General features: G+C 46.2%; 1 protein-coding gene across 1 annotated transcript in view; it reads right to left on the bottom strand.

Annotated features, from left to right (window-relative positions):
- LOC139263974 (macrophage mannose receptor 1-like) overlaps nucleotides 1-23,089 on the bottom strand; it is a 367,543-nt gene that overhangs the window by 283,315 nt on the left and 61,139 nt on the right. Inside the window, exon 3 of the mRNA XM_070880074.1 lies at nucleotides 19,211-19,381. Coding sequence (XP_070736175.1) covers nucleotides 19,211-19,381 — 171 coding nt within the window. The remainder of the gene's footprint in view (nucleotides 1-19,210; nucleotides 19,382-23,089) is intronic.

Raw genomic sequence — 23,089 nt, 5'->3', positions numbered from 1 at the left:
GTGGGAGACCTGAGGGTCACCTGCATAGGTGTGCAGAGCCCAGTATAAAAGGCTGCCCACCATGCTTGTGCCTCACTCTGGAGTTACAATAAATGGGACTAAGGTCACAACAGCTCAAGTACAATACTAGACCTCGTGGAGTCATTCATAAGAGTATTAAAGACATAACAGGCAGCTAACATGATCTATGCAGGGACGGCCCATAAGTGTTCGGTAGAGGGAGTATGCGACATAGACATAGGATTTCGGGCCGGGTTACACCCCACGGGCCGCGAAATATATGTCGACGGATCCAGTTCAATGGTAGCAAGGGAACGTTTCACCGGGTGTAGGATTTATGACCCAATGGCAGGCATTGCAAGGTCCCTTAAACTCCCGAGCACGCTGAACTATCAGCGGTGGTGTACGTCGTCACCCACGCCGATGAGTTCCCAAACCCATACACCAACTGCTTGGATTCCATGTTCACATGCAATTCGAGACGGGTCCAGCCCAGTAGCACCGATCCGGGACAAAGGGGGGTAGCATTGGCCCTCGACTTGAGGAACGTCCAGGCACAGGATCCTGTCCTCAAGGTTGTCCTGGAGCAGCTGGCTAGGGGAGAAAAGGTAGAAGGCCCGTTCGGGGTAACAGGCATTATTTTAAAGAAAGGAATGCTTTTCAGGGGAGATCAGTGGGTGGTCCCAGAACAACACCAGAGCGAATTCCTCCAGATAGCCCACGGGGGCCCAGGAGCGGGACACCCAGGGCCAGAGATTACCTGGCAGAGGGTGGAACAGGCAGGGTGGTGGCTACAACTGAGGGAGGATGTCCGCGATTTTTGCGCAGACTGTCTAGTGTGCGCAGTGAACAACCCCGATCTGCAGAAAAGAAAGGTTCCCATGGGACACACAAGAAGAGTAGAGGGACCGTGACAGTCGGTACAGGTCGATTACATCGGGCCATTGCCCACCACAAAGGGGGGGTTACAAGTACTGTTTGGTCCTAGTGGACGTTTTCTCGATGTGGGTTGAAGCCTTCCCTTGCCGATCAGCCACAGCGTTGGCGACAGCAAGGATTTTGGTGAGGGACGTGTTCTCTAAGTGGAGACTGCCACAGACCGTGGAGTCCGATCAGGGGAGCTACTTCACAGGGCAGGTCATGCAGGCTACTTTGAAAGTGCTAGGGATAGAAGGGAAATGGCATGTGGCTCACAAGCCACAATTATCGGGAGTTGTGGAGCGACTTAATCAGACCATCAAAGAAAGGCTGCGGAAGGAAACAGGACAGTCCTGAAAAAAGTGGGTTGATGTCCTGCCGTTTGTCCTGATGGGGGTCCGAGCCAGCCTCCCCAGAAGCACAGGGTATTCCCCGCATGAGCTCATGACTGGTAGGGTCATGCGCACGCCCACCCATGTTCTGGCGCTGGTCCCACAGCGGGGCAGGTGAGAGAGGTAAACCGGGACAAGTTTGTCAAGAATCTGTTCGAGCACCTCCATCAGATTCATTGGCAAGCTGCCAGCAACATGGGGAAGCAGCACTGGAGCAATCGGTTGCTGCTCGAGCCCCAGAGAACCCACAAGTGGAAGGTAGGGGATCAGGTCATGATCCGTAATTACAATCGGGTGGGCACGTTTGAGCCTTTGTACATGGGATCCTACAGCATCGTAGATAAGGCCAGTCCCATGCTGTACGCGGTTAAGCTTCCGAAGCGCACAAAGTGGTTCCATGTGAACCAGTGCAAGTTGTTTAACCCGGGGGAAAGAGCGAGAAACAGAAGCATCAAGGTGCTGTATAAACAGCATGGTGGACGGGTCTTCCTCCCATAGTTTAGGACAGTGAGGAGCCCGTGGTGGTGGTGGTTAGGAGGAGTAGCAGGATTCCATGACCGAGAATGCCGTGGTCGCCTCCTTACACACCGTCGAGGAGCGGTAAAAGGCCCAGGGTCTAGAGACCTAGCGTGGCCACCCAGAGACGGTGGCAGTGCATGTAGTTTTCTTCTCAGTTTCATGTTTTACAGAATGTGTTTTGATGAAGCCAAACCTGTGGAGGTATACCCTCTCACAGAAAGGTTGTTGTTTCTTTGTATCTTCACAGGAAGCCGAGAGAAAGATGGAGACAGCCCTGGTAATCGTTCTTTGGAGCTTGGCCAGAACAGGGTACAGCAGGATGGAGAACGCCGAGTTGTCCTTCCTCTACGGATGTACTGGGGGGAACGGACCCACCATGACACAGGGGGGTAGGACAGGGATGACAGCCTACATCCACGAGGGAAGGTGGCCAGGGTGGTTGGGGTCGAATTTGACGAAATACTCCAGCCACGCCGGGTTCATATACGGGGAGGCTTCCATATCGTGTCCCAGACTGAATGGAACAGCCACACGGGTTGGGATGATCGAGGGCAAGCGCGTATGCTTGAAGTGCTAGGGACACATTCCCCTGGGACGATGGTGATGGCTCAGGAAATTGAGTCAGGACACGGGGAACCAGACAGCGGACCGGGAACGACTAGGGAACGATACATACCGACAGATCATGGGGTTAAAGGGGAGAGTGGAAGTGTGCTGGGACAAGTGGTGGAAGGAGGAACAGGGAATGTATGTGTGTATGTGGGGGTCGGAACGGATCTGCCCAGTGGGTGTGTCGATTGTCTTTTTGAGGCAATGGCAGGATGCCGGGGTTGGGATCAGATGGGATCAGCGTATGGACTCCTGCATGATCCCAGACACTCGCAATGTTATGTATGTAACTATGTAATACTCGCCACCAGAGGGCACGACTAGTGGAGTCCTAATGGTCACCTGCACACACGTGCAGGGCCAGTATAAAAGGTTGGCTGCCATGTTGTTTAGGCACTCTGGAGTGGTAATAAAGAAGACTAAGGGCACACTAAGTTTAGCTCAGAGTGCTCAGCCTCTTGGAGTTGTTCTATACACAACAATTGGCAACGAGTAACAGAATACAAACCTTCACGCAACCAAGGCTGCTGTTGGAATATTAGAGAGATTCGTAGAGGGTGATGATTGGGAAGCCTTCATTGAGCGTCTCGACCAGTACTTCGTGGCCAACGAGCTGGAAGGAGATACAAACGCAGCCTCACCGTCTGTGGGCCTAAAATATATGGCCTCATCAAGAATCTGCTCGCACCGACAAAATGAACGGAGAAGGAATATACAGAGTTGTGCACGCTGGTTCGGGACCACCTCAAGCTGAAGGAGAGTATCCTCATGGCCAGATATCGTTTTTACACGCACCATTGCTCCGGGGGCCAGGATGTGGCGGATTATGTCGCCGACCTGAGACACCTTGCGGGACCTAGCGATTTTGGAGCTGTGTTGGGCAAATGCTGTGGGACTTTTTTGTGCTGGGCATCAGCCACGAGGTCATTCTTCGAAAGCTGCTGGCTGCCGAAACCCTAGACCTGAGCAGGGCCATCGCGATCGCCCAGGCATGCATGGCCACGGACAATAACACCAAATAAATATCTTCTCAACATCGAAGCTCACCGGCAAGTACTGTACATAAAATGACGTCGCTAGCAGGCTGAATTGCATATGGCAGGGCCTATACGTCTGCGGCCGCAAGACCTGTGATGACTCAGAGTCCGCCATCAGGGGTGAATATGAATCCATTAGCAGCATGTTGGCGCTGTGGAGGTAATCATCAGGCCCATCAATGTCGATTCAAGCACTACGTGTGCAAAGGCTGCAAAATGATGGGGCACCTCCAGTGAATGTGCAAACATGCTGCAACATACCACTTGGCAGAGGATGATCGATCCGGCGCGGATCACGCAGCACAGGCAACTCAACCCAAGGAAGAAGTGTATGGGGTACATACCTTCACCACCAAAAGCCCTCCTATAATGCGAGTCAGTCAATAATGAGCCAGAAGGCTTTCGAAAAACTATGGGGGCAATAAAGCACAAAGGCCCAAACTGAGCCCGATTAATGCAAAGCTGTGTACCTACACCAAAGAGCTCATACCATTCATTAGAAGTGCGGCAGTGAAGATATTGTATGATGGAGCTGAGCATGACCTATCATTATGGATTGTTCCAGGCAATGGCCCAACGCTGTTTGGCAGAAGCTGGCTAGAAAAGATTAGATGGAATTGGAATGACATCAAAGCACTATCTTCAGTGGATGACGCCTCGTGTGCTCAAGTGCTGAGCAAGTTTCCCTCGCTATTCGAACCAGGCATCGGCAACTTCACAAATGCCAAGGTACAGATCTACCTAGGCCCCGATGCACGGCCCATCCATCACAAGGCTCAGGCGGTTCCGTACATGATGAGGGAGAAAGCCGAGATCAAACTGAATAAACTCCAATGCGAAGGAATCATATCACCAGTCGAGTTCAACAAGTGGGCCAGTCCAATTGTTCTGGTATTGAAAAGCAATGGCATGGTCAGAATCTGCTGAGACTACAAGGTAACGATTAACCGAGTCTCACTACAGGACCAGTACCCGCTACCCAAGGTGGATGACCTGTTCGCAATGTTAGCGGGGGGGAAGTCGTTCACCAAGTTGGACCTAACCTCCACCGACATGATACAAGAGCTGGCTGAATCTTCGAAAAGACTGAAGTGCATCAACACACACAAAGGGCTGTTTATATACCACAGATGCCCTTTCGGGATTCGCTCGGCTGCAGCCATTTTCCAGAGAAACATGGAGAGTTTGCTGAAATCTGTTCCGCGCACCGTTATGTTTCAAGACGACATTTTGATCACTGGTCGTGACACCATCGAACATCTACACAACCTAGAAGAGGTTCTAAGTCACCTAGACAGAGTGGGACTCAGGCTGAAATACTCCAAGTGTGTTTTCCTAGCGCGAGAAGTCGAATTTTGGGGGAGAAAGATTGCAGCAGACGGCATCAGGCCAACGGGCTCAAAGACGAGGGGTCACTCATCACAGCTCACCAGACCCAGACCTGGACCAGCCAGGATCCTGTGATATCATTTGGAAAGAGTTGCATCCTAACTGGTCGGCCGTTTCCGGGGAAATGCAAGATGAAATTAAGCCGTTTCACCAATGCAAAGATGAAATGTCCATCCAGTCGGATTGTCTCTCATGGGGTAATCGTGTGGTTCTGCCAAAAAAAGGAAGGGAAACGTTTATACGCGACCTACACAGTACCCACCCAGGCATTGTCATGATGAAGGCAATTGCCAGGTTGCATGTTTGGTGGCCCGGCATTGACTCAGACTTAGAGTTGCATGCATCAGTGCAACACTTGCTCGCAACTGAGCAATGCACCAAGGGAGGTTCCACTGAGTCTGTGGTCATGGCCCTCCAAACCGTGGTCCAGGATTCTCGTCGATTTTGCCGGCCCCGTTCTCGGGAACATGTTTTTAGTAGTTGTGGACGCTTACTCCAAATGGATTGAATGCGTAATCATGTCAACCAGCATGTCCTCAGCCACCATTAAAAGCCTCCAGGCCAGGATCGTCACCCGTGGCTTGCCCAACGTCCTTGTCAGTGACAATGGACCGTGTTTCATCAAATCAGAATTCAATGAGTTTATGACCCACAATGGCATCAAGCATGTCAGGTCTGCTCCGTTTAAGCCCGCGTCTAACGGTCAAGCGGAGCATAGAAACTTGGGGCCCAAGTTTCCACAGGATAAAAAACGGGCGCCCCTCCAAGCTGGGCGCCCGTTTTTCGCGTCTAAAACGATTTTGTAAGTGGGAGGGGGCGGGTACTATTTAAATTAGTTTTTTTCCTGCCGGCAACGCTGCGCGTGCGCGTTGGAGCATTCGCGCATGCTCAGTGTGAAAAAAACATTGGCACTCGGCCATTTTTGTAGTTCTTTGTAGCTGTTTAATTTTTGAACATTTTTTAATAAAAGCACATTGCCATCAGCACTGAGGCTTCTTGCAGCCTTCTCACTGTCTCCTTCCCCTCCCCACCCTCCGCGGCGGCAAACGGCGGTTTCCTTCCCCTCCCTCCCCTCCGCGGCAACAAACCGCTGTCTCCTTCCTCTCCCTCCCCTCCGCGGCAACAAACCGCTGTCACCTTCCTCTCCCTCCCCTCCGTGGCGGCAAATGGCGGTTTCCTTCCCCACCCACCGTGGCAACGAACGATGGCTGAAGCACTTTCACACAGGTAGGAAGATGGTTTATTTAATCTTTTCTTGGCTTATTCAGGTTGGATTTATTTGTATAATATTTGTATAAGTATAAATAAGGATTGATTGTAGAATTTAATGACATCCCTTCCCCCCCTCCCTCCCCCCCACCTCGTTCTGGACGTCTAATTTGTAACCTGCGCCTGATTTTTTAATGTGCAGAACAGGTTTCTTCAGTTCTGCAAAAGTCTTCACTTGCTCCATTCTACTTTAGTTTGGAGTACGTTCTCACCGTGGAAACTTTGAAATCAGGCGTCAGTGGCCGGACAAGCCCCCTTTTGAAGAAAAAATTCTGTTCCAAAGTAGAACTGTTCTACCTCACTAGAACTGCAGGAAAAAAAATGTGGAGAATTGCGATTTCTAAGATAGTCCGTTCTCCACCAGTTGCTCCTAAAAATCAGGCGCAAATCATGTGGAAACTTGGGCCCATAGAAACATAGAAAATAGGTGCAGGAGTAGGCCATTCGGCCCTTCGAGCCTGCACCACCATTCAATAAGATCATGGCTGATCATTCCCTCAGTACCTCTTTCCTGCTTTCTCTCCATACCCCTTGATCCCCTTAGCGGTAAGGGCCATATCTAACTCCGTCTTGAATGTATGAACTGGCATCAACAACTCTTTGCGGCAGGGTATTCCACAGGTTAACAACTCTCTGAGTGAAGAAGTTTCTCCTCATCTCAGTCCTAAATGGCCAACCACTTATCCTAAGACTGTGTCCCCTGGTTCTGGACCTCCCGAACATCGGGAACATTTTAGCGCATCTAACCTGTCCCGTCCCGTCAGAATCTTATATGTTTCTATGAGATCCCCTCTCATCCTTCTAAACTCCAATGTATAAAGGCCCAGTTGATCCAGTCTCTCCTCATATGTCAGGCCTGCCATCCCGGGAATCAGTCTGGTGAACCTTCGCTGCACTCCCTCAATAGCAACAACATCCTTCCTCAGATTAGGAGACCAAAACTGAACACAATATTCCAGCTGAGGCCTCACCAAGGCCCTGTACAACTGCAGTAAGACCTCCCTGCTCCTATACTCAAATCCCTTAGTTATGAAGGCCAACATACCATTTGCCTTCTTCACCGCCTGCTGTACCTGTATGCCAACTTTCAATGACTGATGAACCATGACACCCAGGTCTCATTGCACCTCCCCTTTTCCTAATCTGCCACCATTTAGATAATATTCTATCTTCGTGTTTTTGCCCCCAAAGTGGACATCACATTTATCCACATTATGCTGCATCTGCCATGCATTTGCCCACTCACCTAACCTGTCCAAGTCACCCTGCAGCCTCTTAGCACCCCCCTCACAGCTCACACCGCCACCCAATTTAGTATCATCTGCAAACTTGGAGATATTATACTCAATTCCTTCATCCAAATCATTGATGTATATTGTAAAGAGCTGGGGTCCCAGCACTGAGCCCTGTGGCACGCCACTAGTCACTGCCTGCCATTCTGAAAAGGACCCATTTATCCCGACTCTCTGCTTCCTGTCTGCCAACCAGTTCTCTATCCACGTCAGTATATTACCCCAATACCATGTGCTTTGATTTTGCACACCAATCTCTTGTGTGGGGCGTTGTCAAAAGCCTTTTGAAAGTCCAAATAAACCACATCCACTGGTTCTCCCTTGTCCACTCCACTAGTTACATCTTCAAAAAATTACAGAAGATTTGTCAAGACTGATTTCCCCTTCATAAATCCATTCTGATTTGGACCGATCCTATCACTGCTTTCCAAATGCGCTGCTATTTCATCCTTAATGATTGATTCCAACATTTTCCCCCCTACTGATGTCAGGCTAACTGATCTATAATTACCCGCTTTCTCTCCCCCTCCCTTTTTAAAAAGTGGTGTTACATTAGCTACCCTCCAATCCATAGGAACTGATCCAGAGTCGATACACTGTTGGAAAACGATCACCAATGCATCCACTATTTATAGGGCCACTTCCTTAAGTACTTGGGGATGCAGACTATCAGGCCCCGGGGATTTATCGGCCTTCAATCCCATCAATTTCCCTAACACAATTTCCCGCCTAATAAGGATATCTTTCAATTCCGGGCCGTCCAAACAATCAAGCAGAGCATGAAATGCATGACGGACGGCTCCCTGCAGACACGCTTGTCTCGCATTCTGCTCATTAAATGGACGTGACCCCACTCACTCACCGGGGTTCCCCGGCAGAATTGTTAATGAAGAGAGCCCTCAAAACCAGGCTCTCGCTAGTCCACCCGGATCTTAATGATCACTTGGAAACCCAGCAACACCGACAGAACCTGTACCATGATCGCACGGCTGTTTCACGTAACATTGATGTTAATGACCCTGTGTTTGTCCTGAATTACGGTCATGGTCCCAAGTGGGTTGTTGGTACTGTTTTGGCCAAGGAAGGGAATAGGGTCTTTATAATCAAACTGTTAAATGGCCAAAGGTGCAGAAAGCATTTAAATCAGACCAAATTGTGATTTACTGACAACCAGGAACGACTTGAAGACGACATCACCATCGACGATCCACCAACACACACCCAACCTGCAATCTACCTCGCTGTCAATCACGAGGATGAACCCACCGTTCCTGACAGTCGTGGTGCAGTGCAGCAATGGTCCGGCCAATTCACACACGCCGGGGTTTGAACTTAGACGATCAACCAGGGAGCGAAGGGCTCTGGATTGCCTCAATTTGTAAATAGCTTGTACCGAAGACTTTGCGGGGGAGTGATGTTATGTATGTAACTATGTAATTCTTGCCACCAGAGGGCGCGACTATTGGAATCCTAATGGTCACCTGCACACACGTGCAGGGCCAGAATAAAAGGTTGGTTGCCATGTTGTTTAGGCACTCTGGAGTTGTAATAAAGAAGACTAAGGTCACACTAAGTTTAGCTCACAGTACTCAGCCTCGTGGAGTTCTTCTATACACAACAATAAATGCCACTGAACTTGTAGCATACAAGAGGAAACCCCTGCCCACTGCCCCACCAGTACAGTCGACAGAAATTAGGTGTCCAGCCACCACACCAGGCCCAGGGAATGGTTTCGTTTTAGTCCTGACTGGAAAGGTTTTATTCCAGTGGATGCATTACATGGTCGCGTCAGTCATTTTAAACCTAACCAGGGTACATCTGCCCAAGTGGTGTCCAAAAGAAACTGAGCAGCTGTATGAGGCGCTCATTGAAGAAATGTTCCGCCAGTTCTTTGAACTCAGTTACGGGGATGGTAGTCAGGAAAGATTGTACGATATGGGAGTGTACAATAATGTTGGTCTGTGGAGACAGGCGAGCGGTGCTCAATGATGACATGGTGGCATTTAACGCGGGTACATAAAAGCTGTTGAGCTCTCGCAGAAATATGATTTTACTTTGGAACAGACAAACCGGAACACAGGGGAGGAAATTAAAGGGATGAATTCCCCACCCTGGTGGGACCTTGGTATAAGTGTGGAGGTTCCTCCGTGGATCCGGATATGCTCACATGCTCTCATTATTGTACAGTTTTTAATTGTGATATACCTGTCATGTATTTCTTGTAAAAAGAGAAGTCAGGCTCTCTGGAGTCAATGGGAGGCCGTAGTTAATGAACCTTGAATGAACCTTGAACTTTCTGTATCTGTATGGTAACATAGAATCATAGAAACATAGAAAATAGGTGCAGGAGTAGGCCATTCGGCCCTTCGAGCCTGCACCGCCATTCAATGAGTTCATGGCTGAACATGCAGCTTCAGTACCCCATTCCTGCTTTCTCGCCATACCCCTTGATCCCCCGAGTAGTAAGGACTACATCAAACTCCTATTTGAATATATTTAGTGAATTGGCCTCAACAACTTTCTGTGGTCGAGAATTCCACAGGTTCACCACTCTCTGAGTGAAGAAGTTTCTCCTCATCTCGGTCCTAAATGGCTTACCCCTTATCCATAGACTGTGACCCCTGGTTCTGGACTTCCCCAACATTGGGAACATTCTTCCTGCATCTAACCTGTCTAAACCCGTCAGAATTGTAAACGTTTCAATGAGATCCCCTCTCATTCTTCTGAACTCCAGTGAATACAAGCCCAGTTGATCCAGTCTTTCTTGATATGTCAGTCCCGCCATCCCGGGAATCAGTCTGGTGAACCTTTGCTGCACTCCCTCAACAGCAAGAATGTCCTTCCTCAAGTTAGGAGACCAAAACTGTACACAATACTCCAGGTGTGGCCTCACCAAGGCCCTGCACAACTGTAGTAACACCTCCCTGCCCCTGTACTCAAATCCCCTCGCTATGAAGGCCAACATGCCATTTGCTTTCTTAACCGCCTGCTGTACCTGCATGCCAACCTTCAATGACTGATGTACCATGACACCCAGGTCTCGTTGCACCTCCCCTTTTCCTAATCTGTCACCATTCAGATAATAGTCTGTCTCTCTGTTTTTACCACCAAAGTAGATAACCTCACATTTATCCACATTATACTTCATCTGCCATGCATTTGCCCACTCACCTAACCTATCCAAGTCACTCTGCAGCCTCATAGCATCCTCCTCGCAGCTCACACTGCCACCCAACTTAGTGTCATCCGCAAATTTGGAGATATTACATTTAATCCCCTTGTCTAAATCATTAATGTACAATGTAAACAGCTGGGGCCCCAGCACAGAACCTTGCGGTACCCCACTAGTCACTGCCTGCCATTCTGAAAAGTACCCATTTACTCCTACTCTTTGCTTCCTGTCTGCTAACCAGTTCTCAATCCACATCAGCACACTTCCCCCAATCCCATGTGCTTTAACTTTGCACATTAATTTCTTGTGTGGGACCTTGTCGAAAGCCTTCTGAAAGTCCAAATACACCACATCAACTGGTTCCCCCTTGTCCAATCTACTGGAAACATCCTGTGATGCACAGTTGGATTTCAGGGATGTATATTCAGGGTGTTAAAAGTAAAGTATACCGGGTTGGTTGGACCACATATGTTTTCACCAGCGGACGTTTGATATTCCAGAAGTATTCTTGAAATATCATAGGGGTGACTGTAAGATTCGTCGAAAAGATCGGCGTGAACTTTTGGACTTATAAGTTTTGAACTTTGCTGGGACATATTCACTGTACAGCAGAAGAGCTGACCTGGAGCAGGTCCAAACATGTTTAAGTTGAATACACATCAACTGGGTGGGAATGAGAATGGCTGAATGCAGTAACATCATGGTTAATGAGCGCCTTTTGTCATGGAATTGGAACCCATCAGTGAGACATTAAGTAAAGTGGCCGAGATTTAAGGCCATTGAAAGACAAAGGAAAGCTATTTTGACCACAGACTCATCGAAGCCACCAATCGAGGGACAGCCCAGTTGACAAAGGGGCAGGCAAAGACTTGATTTTTTGTTTTTCAGTTGGATAGCCTCAGGCGGGAAGGGCAGTTGGATTTTAAGCAGTCTTGCAGGTATAATAACGGCAGTTGGAAGCCATCTTTTTCTCTCTCCTCTTCTATGCCTGCTTGCAACGCACAAGGACCATGCACTCCACCTGGAACAGAGAGAAGAAACCAAGCCAAGAGAGCCTTGCTACTTCGTCTGGGAGGCTGATCTCGAGACTGGACTTGAACATCACAGTTTGGTATGGACCCAGAAGATACGTCTCATTGGGAGAAACAGCGAATAAGCCAGAGGGGTAATTGGTGAGCATTTATCCCAGCCCACGGATCTTTAAGACCACCGCATAGTGTGAAAGAATGTCGTGTGTCCCAACCAAGCTTTAGGGGTTTTCAGGGGAGGTGTTTTAGACGTGAGTACTTCGTGTTAGGGGCCTGTTTAGACAGGCCACACTGTGTAGTGTACTGCATTTGTTTGTTTTACACACCAGGGTGTGTGTGGTTTTACTGGGGCAGGTGTGTGTTTTAACTTTAATAAAGCATTGCCGGTTGAGACCGAGGTATCTGTCTGTGATTCGTTCATCTGTTCCGTACAGTAATAATTCCCAGCGTTAGAACTATTGTAAAGTGGGGGTGCTTCGAAAACACCTAAGTAACCACTTACACCATGTCAGAAGGCACAAAGTCCATGGCCAAGTTCACCAGCTCCAAGTAACACTCCACAATGTACTGAAAATGCACAACTCTTAACCTATAATAAAAGCATTTTGCAAGTTCATGTAAGGTAAGATGGAGCAGCTCACTTTGTACTAGCCATCAACTCCATCACCATTACATTGTGCCAACAGCATTGTTATTATTACAAGCCATTACTTACTTATGGGTCATTAAGGCAACATGTCAAGTGGGTTATATAAACACTGCATTAATTATTTTAGTTCTTATCAATGACTGCCAAAGGAAGACCTTCCTGAATAGTTGGGAAAGTATACCATCAGCAACTTAACTTCCTCAAGTAAACAATTAAAACAGCTGATTTTCAAAACACAATTGTGTTTACATAAAGTAAATGATTCAAAGTAGCAGACCTTAACAAAATAAATCAGCTTATTTTTCCCAATATCAATCTAAATAAGAATAGCAAATGACTGAGGAATTCCTTTTTTAAATTGGTGTGGGGTTTGAAAGTTGTCTATTACCAAAAAGCTGTCATCTGATTATTGTCATCTGATTATTATTATCAGTAGAAAGATCAGGATTTGGCTAAGCGAGTAAGTGATAGGATTTCTAAAAATATGTATACCAAATATGTATACTAAAAGCTTGGTCAAAGAGGTATGTTTTAAGGAGCGTCTTGAAGGAAGAAAGAGAGGTAGAGAGGGGGAGAGGTTTAAGCAGGGAGTTCCAGAGCTTGGGGCCTAGGCAACAGAAGGCACGGCCACCAATGGTTGAGCGATTATAATCAGGGATGCTCAGGAGGGCAGAATTAGGGGAGCGCAGATATCTCGGGGAGCTGGAGGAGATTCCAGAGATAGGAAGGGGCGAGGCCATGGAGGGATTTGAAAATAAGGATGACAAATTTGAAATCGAAACACATTACAGGTAAGAGGCCTTTTCAAGAGGCTGAATTTTGGCCCCAAACTATCCAGGATGTTGATGAGGACCATTAATTCGATTATGAGACAAACCAGCTATCAAAATGGTATATACACGGACACCAGATCAGTTTTAGACAATGGGGAGTTCTCCAATATATGTCAGAGCTATTCGTACCTCTAGTGCTGTAATGATCTTCATTCAGCTGCCCAATGTGGGAGCTCAGCTAATTGTTGCAGCACCAAGGGAGGGAGCTTCTCCTTCAAAGCGGCATCTTTAACTGGTAGCTCTGAAAGCCAATCCCCAACAGAGATCTGAGGGAAGGTTCAGAGGTTAGCCTCCATCTATCTCAATGGGAGCTGGCTGTGCACAAATTGGCTGCCTCATTTCCAACATTACAACAGTGACTGCACTTCATAAAAGTACTTCATTGGTTGTAAAGCATTTTGGGACGTCCAGTGGCCATGAAAGATGCCATATAAATGCAAGTCATTCTTTTCTCTTTTTCTATCTCTCTGGAAAAGTCAGTCCAGGTTAACTTCAGCCTGGAACAGTGAGAGAGGCAAAGGGGTGTCACTTTCTAAAGTTAGTGTCAATCACTTCACGGACCGTTGATTTGTAAAGTGAGATTCACCCATAATAAATGGCAGTATTGTGTAATCTATTATTGTGCTGGTACACAGAATGACAGGAAATAGGTAAATTTCACTGCAAAACAGCATTCTCTTCATTTACGTATTTCATGCAAAAATTATTCAGTTTGTTGGTTTACAATTGGCCTTGGATCACTGGTCTGCTTGTCAGTTCATCTTTCTAAGAAAGGAAAGCACATGTGGTAGTGCATGAGAGATTGCAACATTCAGCATGCACAACGAGGAGTCTCACTGACATCCAAAAGTCACACTCTTCTTAAACGAGATATTGTACAGTAAAGGCACTTTCCAGATTGTAGGTTATGAAAGGCCTACTTAATGGAGTTACTGTTAATGGAGTTAACATTTAGTGCAGATTCTTAATTTATAGTAGCCCGGAAGAACTTTAGGGCAAGTAAAATGTTAATGAGATACTATGTTGTATATGTGCTTCACTTTGGTGCCAGTGTATGCGGTGAGTGCTGTTTGTCCTAGATTAGTGCATCACTTAGGTTATATCTCAGTGACAGGAGTGCATGACATAACATAGAAGTTCAGGATGGTTGTGATCTTCACAGGTGTGCGAGTGGTAGAGAAGGCTTGCAGATCAGGTTGCTGCAGGTGACACTGCTCCTTCCACAAATGCACATATGCCTTTGCCTGTTTATTCTGGTGTCAGGGTAGCAGCAAGAGGATGCCATGTAGCTCTGGTGCTCCCTGGCCAACCTGCCATCTCTCCATTGCTCCTCCTCTGTTTCCAAAAACAAAATATACTGAGGGGAAATCCCAAAGGGAAATCCATTGTGCCCTGCCTGAAATGGTGGGGAAGAAAAATGGCACAAAGGTGCCATTAAATACTTTAAAAAAAGATGTATCAGAAATTATCTACAAACTACTTCTACGAATGTAACTTCTGGATTCTTTAAATGCTCTTCTGCCTTCTCCAGCGACATGCAAAAATGAGGCACATTATGTCATGACATAATTTTTGCACTCAAAAAAGGGTGGGTACTTCAGGAGGCTATCAGAAATTGCAGGTAAAAATGGTCAAAGAGGATGTTTTTTGCTCGGGAGATCAAGGCTTTGATAAAAGGGCGTGGAGCTCAGGAGGAGGAGCAGCAGTTCGGGAGATCAAGGCCCTGATAAAAGGAGACAAAGCTCGGGAGGAGGAGCAGCAGTTCAGGAGCTCAAGGCCCTGATAAAAGGAGGCAAAGCTCGGGAGGAGAAGCAGCAGTTCGGGAGATCGAGGCCGAAGGTAAAGCAAAGAAGTAAAAAGAAATCGAAGTGTGATGTCATAGCCAACGTGTAAGTGATTGGCTGGTGGATTGGTGAGTATTTAATCTTTTTATTTTTCTTTTTCTTTTTCTTTCCTTATCAGTAGGCAACCTTCAACATTGTTGCCAAATTAAGTTAATTTAAGGTAACATTTCATGCTCCTCCTGTGCTATGTGGGAACTCAGGGACGCATCAGGTGTCCCTGACTACTATGTGTGCAGGAAGTGCATCCAGCTGCAGCTCCTGACAGACCGCATTGCAGCACTGGAGCTGCGCATGGATTCTCTCTGGAGCGTCCGCGATGCGGAGGATGTCGTGAATAGCACGTTTAGTGAGTTGATCACACCACAGGTAAAAGTTACTCAGGCAGATAGGGAATGGGTGACCATCAGGAAGAGCAGTGGAAGGAAGGTAGTGCAGGGATCCCCTGCGGTCATGCCTCTCCAAAACAGATACACAATCGTGGTGCTATTGGGGGGATGACACATCAGGGGAGGGCATCAGAAGCCAAGTTCATGGCATCGTGGGTGGCCCTGCTGCACAGGAGGGCAGGAAAAAAAGTGGGCAAGCTATAGTGGGAGGGGATTCTATTGTAAGGGGAATAGATAGACATTTCTGCGATTGTAATCGAAACTCCAGGATGGTATGTTGCCTCCCTGGTGCAAGGGTCAAGGATGTCTCGGAGCGGCAGCAGGACATTTTGGAGGGGGAGAGTGAACAGCCAGTTGTTGTGGTGCAGATAGGTACCAAAGATATAGGTAAAAAATAGGATGAGTCCTACAAGCTGAATTTAGGGAGCTAGGAGTTAAATTAAAAAGCAGGACCTCAAAGGTAGTAATCTCAGGATTGCTACCAGTGCCACATGCTCATCAGAGTAGGAATTGCAGGATAGCTTCGATGAATACGTCGGTTGAGGAATGGTGCAAGTGGGAGGGATTTAAATTCCTGGGACATTGGAACCGGTTCTGGGGGAGGTGGAGCCAGTAAAAACCAAATGGTCTGCACCTGGGAAGGACCGGAAACAATGTCCCAGGGGAGTGTTTACGAGTGCTGTTGGGGAGAGGTTAAACTGATATGGCAGGGGGATGGGAACCTATGCAGAGAGCCAGAGGGAAGTAAAATGGGGGCAGAAGCAAAAGATAGAAAGAAGAAAAGTAAAAGTGGAGGGCAGAGAAATCCCAAGGCAAAAATCAAAAAGGGCCACATTACAACAAAATTCTAAAGGGACAAAGTGTGTTAAAAAGACAAGCCTGAAAGCTCTGTGCCTCAATGCAAGGAGTATTCATAATAAGGTGGATGAATTTACTGCGCAGGCAGCTATTCACAAATATGATATAATTGGGATTACGGAGACAAGGCTCCAGGGTGACCAAGGCTGGGAACTCAACATCCAGGGGTATTCAACATTCGGGAAGGATAGACAGAAAGGAAAAGGAGGTGGGGTTGCATTGCAGGTTAAAGAGGAAATTAACGCAATAGTAAGGAAGGACATTAGCTTGGATGATGTGGAATCTGTATGGGTAGAGCTGCGGAATACCAAAGGGCAGAAAACACTGGTGGGAGTTGTATACAGACCACCAAACAGTAGCAGTGAGTTTGGGGACAGCATCAAACAAGAAATTAGGGATACATGCAATAAAGGTACAGAAGTTATCATGGGCGACTTTAATCTACATATAGATTGGGCTAACCAAACTGGTAGCAATACAGTGGAGGAGGATTTCCTGGAATGCATTAGGGATGGTTTTCGAGAACCATCTAGAGGGCTGGCCATCCTAGACTGGGTGATGTATAATGAGAAAGGATTAATTAGCAATCTTGTTGTGCGAGGCCCCTTGGGGAAGAGTGACCATAATATGGTAGAATTCTTTATTAAGATGGAGAGTGACACAGTTAATTCAGAGACTAGGGTCCTGAAATTAAGGAAAGTTAACTTCGATGGTAAGAGACATGAATTGGCCAGCATAGACTGGCGAATGATACTTAAAGGGTTGACAGTGGATAGGCAATGGCAAACATTTAAAGATCACATGGATGAACTTCAACAATTGTACATCCCTGTCTGGAGTAAAAATAAAATGGGGAGGTTGGCTCAACCATGGCTAACAAGGGAAATTAGGGATAGTGTTAAATCCAAGGAAGAGGCATATAAATTGGCCAGAAAAAGCAGCAAGCCTGAGGACTGTGGGAAATTTAGAATCAGCAGAGGAGGACAAAAGGTTTAATTAGGATGGGGAAAATAGAGTCTGAGAGGAAGCTTGCTGAGAACATAAAAACTGACTGCAAAAACTTCTATAGATATGTGAAGAGAAAAAGATTATTGAAGACAAATGTAGTCCCTTGCAGTCAGAATCAGGTGAATTTATAATGGGGAACAAAGAAATGACAGACCAATTGAACAAATACTTTGGTTCTGTCTTCACAAAGGAAGACACTAATACCCTTCCGGAAATATGAGGGGACCGAGGGTTTAGCGAGAAGGAGGAACTGAATGAAATCCTTATTAGTCAGGAAATTGTGTTAGGGAAATTGACGGGATTGAAGGCCGATAAATCCCCAGGGCCTGATAGTCTGCATTCCAGAGTACTTAAGGAAGTGGCCCTATAAATAGTGGATGCATTGGTGATCATTTTCCAACAGTTTATCGACTCTGGATCAGTTCCTATGGACTGGAGGGTAGCTAATGTAACACCACTTTTTAAAAAAGGAGGGAGAGAGAAAACGGAGATTTATAGATCAGTTAGTCTGACATCAGTAGTTGGGAAAATGTTGGAATCAATTATTAAAGATGAAATAGCAGCGCAATTGGAAAGCAGTGACAGGATCGGTCCAAGTCAGCATGGATTTCTGAAAGGGAAATCATGCTTGCCAATCTTCTAGAATGTTTTGAGGATGTAACTTGTAGAGTGGACAAGGGAGATCAAGTGCATGTGGTGTATTTGGATTTTCAAAAGGCTTTTGAAAAGGTCTCACACAAGAGATTGGTGTGCAAAATTAAAGCACATGGTATTGGAGGTAATGTACTGACATGGATAGAGAACTGGTTGGCAGACAGAAAGCAGAGAGTCGGGATAAATGGGTCCTTTTCAAAATGGCAGGCAATGACTCGTGGGGTGCCGCAGGACTCAGTGCTGGGACCCCAGCTATTTACAAAACACATCAATGATTTAGATGAAGGAATTGAGTATAATATCTCCAAGTTTGCAGATGACACTAAACCGGATGGAAGTGTGTGCTGTGAGGAGGACGCTAAGAGGCTGCGGGGTGACGTGGACAGGTCAGGTGAGTGGGCAAATGCATGGCAGATGCAGTATAACGTGGATAAATGTGAGGTTATCCACTTTGGTGGCAAAAACATGAAGGCAGAATATTATCTGAATGGCAGCAGATTAGGAAAAGGGGAGGTGCAACGAGACCTGGGTGTCATGGTACATCAGTCATTGAAAGTTGGCATGCAGGTACAGCAGGTGGTGAAGAAGGCAAATGGCATGTTGGCCTTCATAGCTAGGGGATTTGAGTATAGGAGCAGGGAGGTCTTACTGTAGTTGTGCAGGGCCTTGGTGAGGCCTCACCTGGAATATTGTGTTCAGTTTAGGTCTCCTAATCTGAGGAAGAACGTTCTTGCTATTGAGGGAGTGCAGCGAAGGTTCACCAGACTGATTCCTGGGTTGGCAGGACTGACCTATGAGGTTAGATTGGATCGACTGGGGCTGTATTCACTGAAGTTTAGAAGGATGAGAGGGGACCTCATTGAAACATATAAAATTCTGACGGGATTGGACAAGTTAGATGCAGGAAAAATGTTCCCGATGTTAGGGAAGTCCAGAAGCAGGGGTCACAGTCTAAGGATAAGGGATAAGCCATTTAGGACCGAGATGAGGAGAAACTTCTTCACTCAGAGAGTTGTTAACCTGTGGAATTCTCTACTACAGAGAGTTGTTGATGCCAATTTGTTAGATATAGTCAAGGGGGAGTTAGATATGGCCCTTACGGCTAAAGGGATCAAGGGGTATGGAGAGAAAGCAGGGAAGGGGTACTGAGGTGAATGATCAGCCATGATCTTAGTGAATGGTGGTGCAGGCTCGAAGGGCCGAATGGCCTACTCCTGCACCTTTTTCTATGTTTCTATGTTTCTATGTTATTTGACATTAATTGCAGTGTAGAATAGTTGTTAGAAAGGAAAACCAGAGCACATATAAAGTCATGTAATTATAGAAAGGTAGATAACATTTTGGCATACTTACATTTTACTGGGCAAAATCCCCACATGCCGTCAGTATAGTCTGAGGTAGTTGCACACCAAAGCAAGCCGTCAGATCTGCCCTCAGTCGTGCAGTCCATATACCATTTATCAAAGTACTTGAAAGGAATTACACATGGTTGACCATTTGAATTGCCGCTAATTGTAAATAAATCTGAAAGAGAAACAGGCTTCGTCAGAACTGATGAAAAACAACAAAAGTAAAATAATTAGAAATATTGCTTTAAAGACCGACCACTAAAAATGTCAAACGTGACTTACCTTCAATAACATTTTTCAATGTGCACTAGTTTCATCTTGAATTATAGGTTCTAATAATTTGCCCATAACTAACCTCAGACTAACTGGTCCATAGTTAGCCAGTTTATACTTCTGTCCCTTCTTGAACAAGCATCTTACATAGACCCATAATTTTTGGTCAGCAGCTAAACAAAGGCATTCACCGCTGGCCTGAAGTAAACTTCCCACAAAGATTTTGCAATCCCTGTGGCGAGAAGTTCGGCTTTTCCAGCATGCAGTTGAAAACAAGAGTATTTTAGCGGGAATCCCCTTGCGCAAGCTGCAGTGACATCAACAAGCTGCCTCAGCAGCCAATCACAATGCAGAATTCTCACAGAGCAAGAAACAGGAAGCGATTCAAAAGTTAGAATCAAAGGAACTTTAAAAAAATGTTCTAGAGAGCAGAACAAAGATTGGGGCTCTCACACGGGGAAACGGTAAACCTGAAATAAAGATAAACAAACTTTTTTTTTTAAATGAAAAAAAAAAGTACGTTTCTAAAATGTTTAATTTTTTATTAAATTGAATGTATTTGGCACTCCACAAAATTAAAAATTAAGTTTGTCAGGCCCATAACATTTGTTTAGCAGTCAATATGTTGTTAAAACCTTAGTTATACCTGCAACAAAAGAGTCTAACTTTTAATGGTGTAGGGAACAGCGCTATTACCATGGAAGAGCCAAAGTTTGTCAGTTTCCATGATTTCACAGATGACACTGATTGTCGGCTGTTGCTGGTGAGATGTGGTCAAAGCACAGCCAGTGTCGGAGCAGTGAATGACTGACCGCAACTTCAGGATTTCTGCGTTCGGATGTGCATCCTGAGGGTAGTGGTCAGTTTCAAAGGGGTAATAACAGCAAAAGCTGGTCGTTCACTGTTATTACCCACTTACCCACTGCAAATTCTGGCCATTGTGTACTCTTCAGTGCCATGACAAAATTGTATCTTTAAGAAAGATTGAAAAACAGTCGTCATAGTCTCTGCTATCTTTTCCATGACTTTTTTCAATAGCCTAGGATGCATGCCATCAGTCAGTTAGCCACCTTGAGTTCTGTAATTTTTCAGCACCGTTTATTCCGATAGTTATCACTAATAATTGGTCCATAACCTTTTCTAGTATACCTACCTATTCACTTCCTCGATCATTTGAAATTAGACTCAACCATTCATCACGGAATGGTTCTACCCTCCCTTTAATTTTTATTTAAGTTTTAATATCCTATAAACGCTCTTATTATTTCCTTTTACCTTATATGTCGAGGAGGCGGGAGATTGAGAGACCTATAAAAGGCCCGAGAGTTTGGGAGCAGTGGCAGTCGAGGAGGCCAGCTGGTGCAGGGGCAGAAGGTAAACAAAGAAGTAGAAAGAAATCGAAGGGTGACATCATAGCCAAGCGGGTAAGTGATTGGCTGGTGGATTGGTGAGCATCTAATCATTTATTTTCTTTTTATTTCCTTAGCAGTCGGTAACCTTTGACATTGTTGCCAAATTAAGTTAATCTAAGGGTTAAGTCATGGCAGGAGAGCCCAGACCTCTGTCATGCTCCTCCTGTGCTATGTGGGAAGCCAGGGACGCTTCCAGCGTCCCTGACGACTACATGTGCAGGAAGTGTATCCTGCTGCAGCTCCTGACAGACTGCATTGCGGCACTGGAGCTGCACATGGATTCACTTTGGAGCATCCGCAATGCTGAGGATGTCGTGAATAGCACATTTAGTGAGTTGGTCACACCACAGGTAAAGGTTAGAAAGGCAGCTAGGGAATGGGTGACGAATAGGCAGAACAACGGAAGGAAGGTAGTGCAGGGGTCCCCTGCAGTCATCCCCTTCCAAAGCAGATACAGAGCCTTGGGTGCTGTTGGGGAGGATGACTCATCAGGAGAGGACAGCAGCAGCCAAGTTCATGCCACTATGGGTGGCTCTGCTGCACAGGAGGGCAGAAAAAGAGTGGGAGAGCGATAGTGGTAGGGGATTCTATTGTAAGGGGAATAGATAGGCGTTTCTGCGGCCGCAACCAAGACTCCAGGATGGTATGTTGCCTCCCTGGTGCAAGGGTCAAGGATGTCTCAGAGCGGCTGCAGGGCATTCTGGAGAGGGAGGATGAACAGCCAGCTGTCGTGGTGAAAATAGGTAACAAAGATATAGGTAAAAAATGGGATGAGGCCCTACAAGCTGAATGTAGGGAGATGGAGTTAAATTAAAAAGCAGGACCTCAAAGGTAGTAATCTCAGGATTGTTACCAGTGCCATGTGCTAGTCAGAGTAAGAATTGCAGGATAGCTAAGAAGAATACGTGGTTGAGGAGTGGTGCAGGAGGGAGGGATTCAAATTCCTCGGACATTGGAACCAGTTCTGGGGGAGGTGGGACCAGTACAAGCCGGACGGTCGGCACCTGGGCAGGACCAGAACCAATGTCCTAGGGGAGTGTTTGCTAGTGCTGCTGGGAAGGGGTTAAACTAATGTGGTAGGTGGATGGGAACCTATGCAGAGAAACAGAGGGAAGTAAAATGGAGGCAGAATCAAAAGATAGAAAGTAGAAAAGTAAAAGTGGAGGACAGAGAAACCCAAGGAAAAAATCAAAAAGGGCCACGTTACAGCAAAATTCTAAAGGGACAAAGTGTGTTGAAAAGACAAGCCTAAAGGCTCTGTGCCTCAATGCGAGGAGTATTCGTAATAAGGTAGACGAATTAACTGCGTAGGCAGCCATTAACAAATATGATATAATTGGGATGACGGAGACAAGGCTCCAGGGTGACCAAGGCTGGGAACTCAACATCTAGGGGTATTCAACATTCAGGAAGGATAGACAGAAAGGTAAAGGAGGTTGGGGTAACGTTGCTTGTTAAAGAGGAAATTAACGCAATAGTAATGAAGAACATTAGCTTGAATGATGTGAAATCTGTATGGGTGGAGATGCGGAATACCAAAAAGCAGAAAATGCTGGTGGGAGTTGTGTACAGACCACCAAACAGTAGTAGTGAGGTTGGGGACAGCATGAAACAAGAAAGTAGGGATGCGTGCAATAAAGGTACAGCAGTTATCATGGGCGACTTTAATCTACATATTGATTGGGCTCCATAGGAACTGATCCAGAGTTGATAGACTGTTGGAAAATGATCACCAATGCATCCATTATTTCTAGGGCCACTTCCTTAAGTACTCTGGGATACAGACTATCAGGCTCTGGGGATTTATCGGCCTTCAATCCCATCAATTTTCCTAACACAATTTCCTGACTGATAAAGATTTCCTTCAGTTCCTCCTTCTCGCGAGACCCTTGGTCCCCTAGTATTTCCGGAACGTTATTTGTGTCTTCCTTCGTGAAGACAGAACCAAAGTATTTGTTCAAATGGTCTGCCATTTCTTTGTTCCCCATTATAAATTCACCTGATTCTGACTGCAAGGGACCTACGTTTGTCTTCACTAATCTTTTTCTCTTCACATATTTATAGAAGCGTTTGTAGTCCGTTTATATGTTCCCAGCAAGCTACCTCTCATACTCTATTTTCCCCCTCCTAATTAAACCTTTTGTCCTCCTCTGCTGAATCGTAAATTTATCTCAGTCCTCAGGTTTGCTGCTTTTTCT

This window comes from Pristiophorus japonicus, chromosome 5 (assembly GCF_044704955.1).
Source record: "Pristiophorus japonicus isolate sPriJap1 chromosome 5, sPriJap1.hap1, whole genome shotgun sequence".
In the NCBI taxonomy this organism is placed as follows: Eukaryota; Metazoa; Chordata; class Chondrichthyes; family Pristiophoridae; genus Pristiophorus; species Pristiophorus japonicus.
This window is presented reverse-complemented; position numbering and strand designations above follow the sequence as displayed.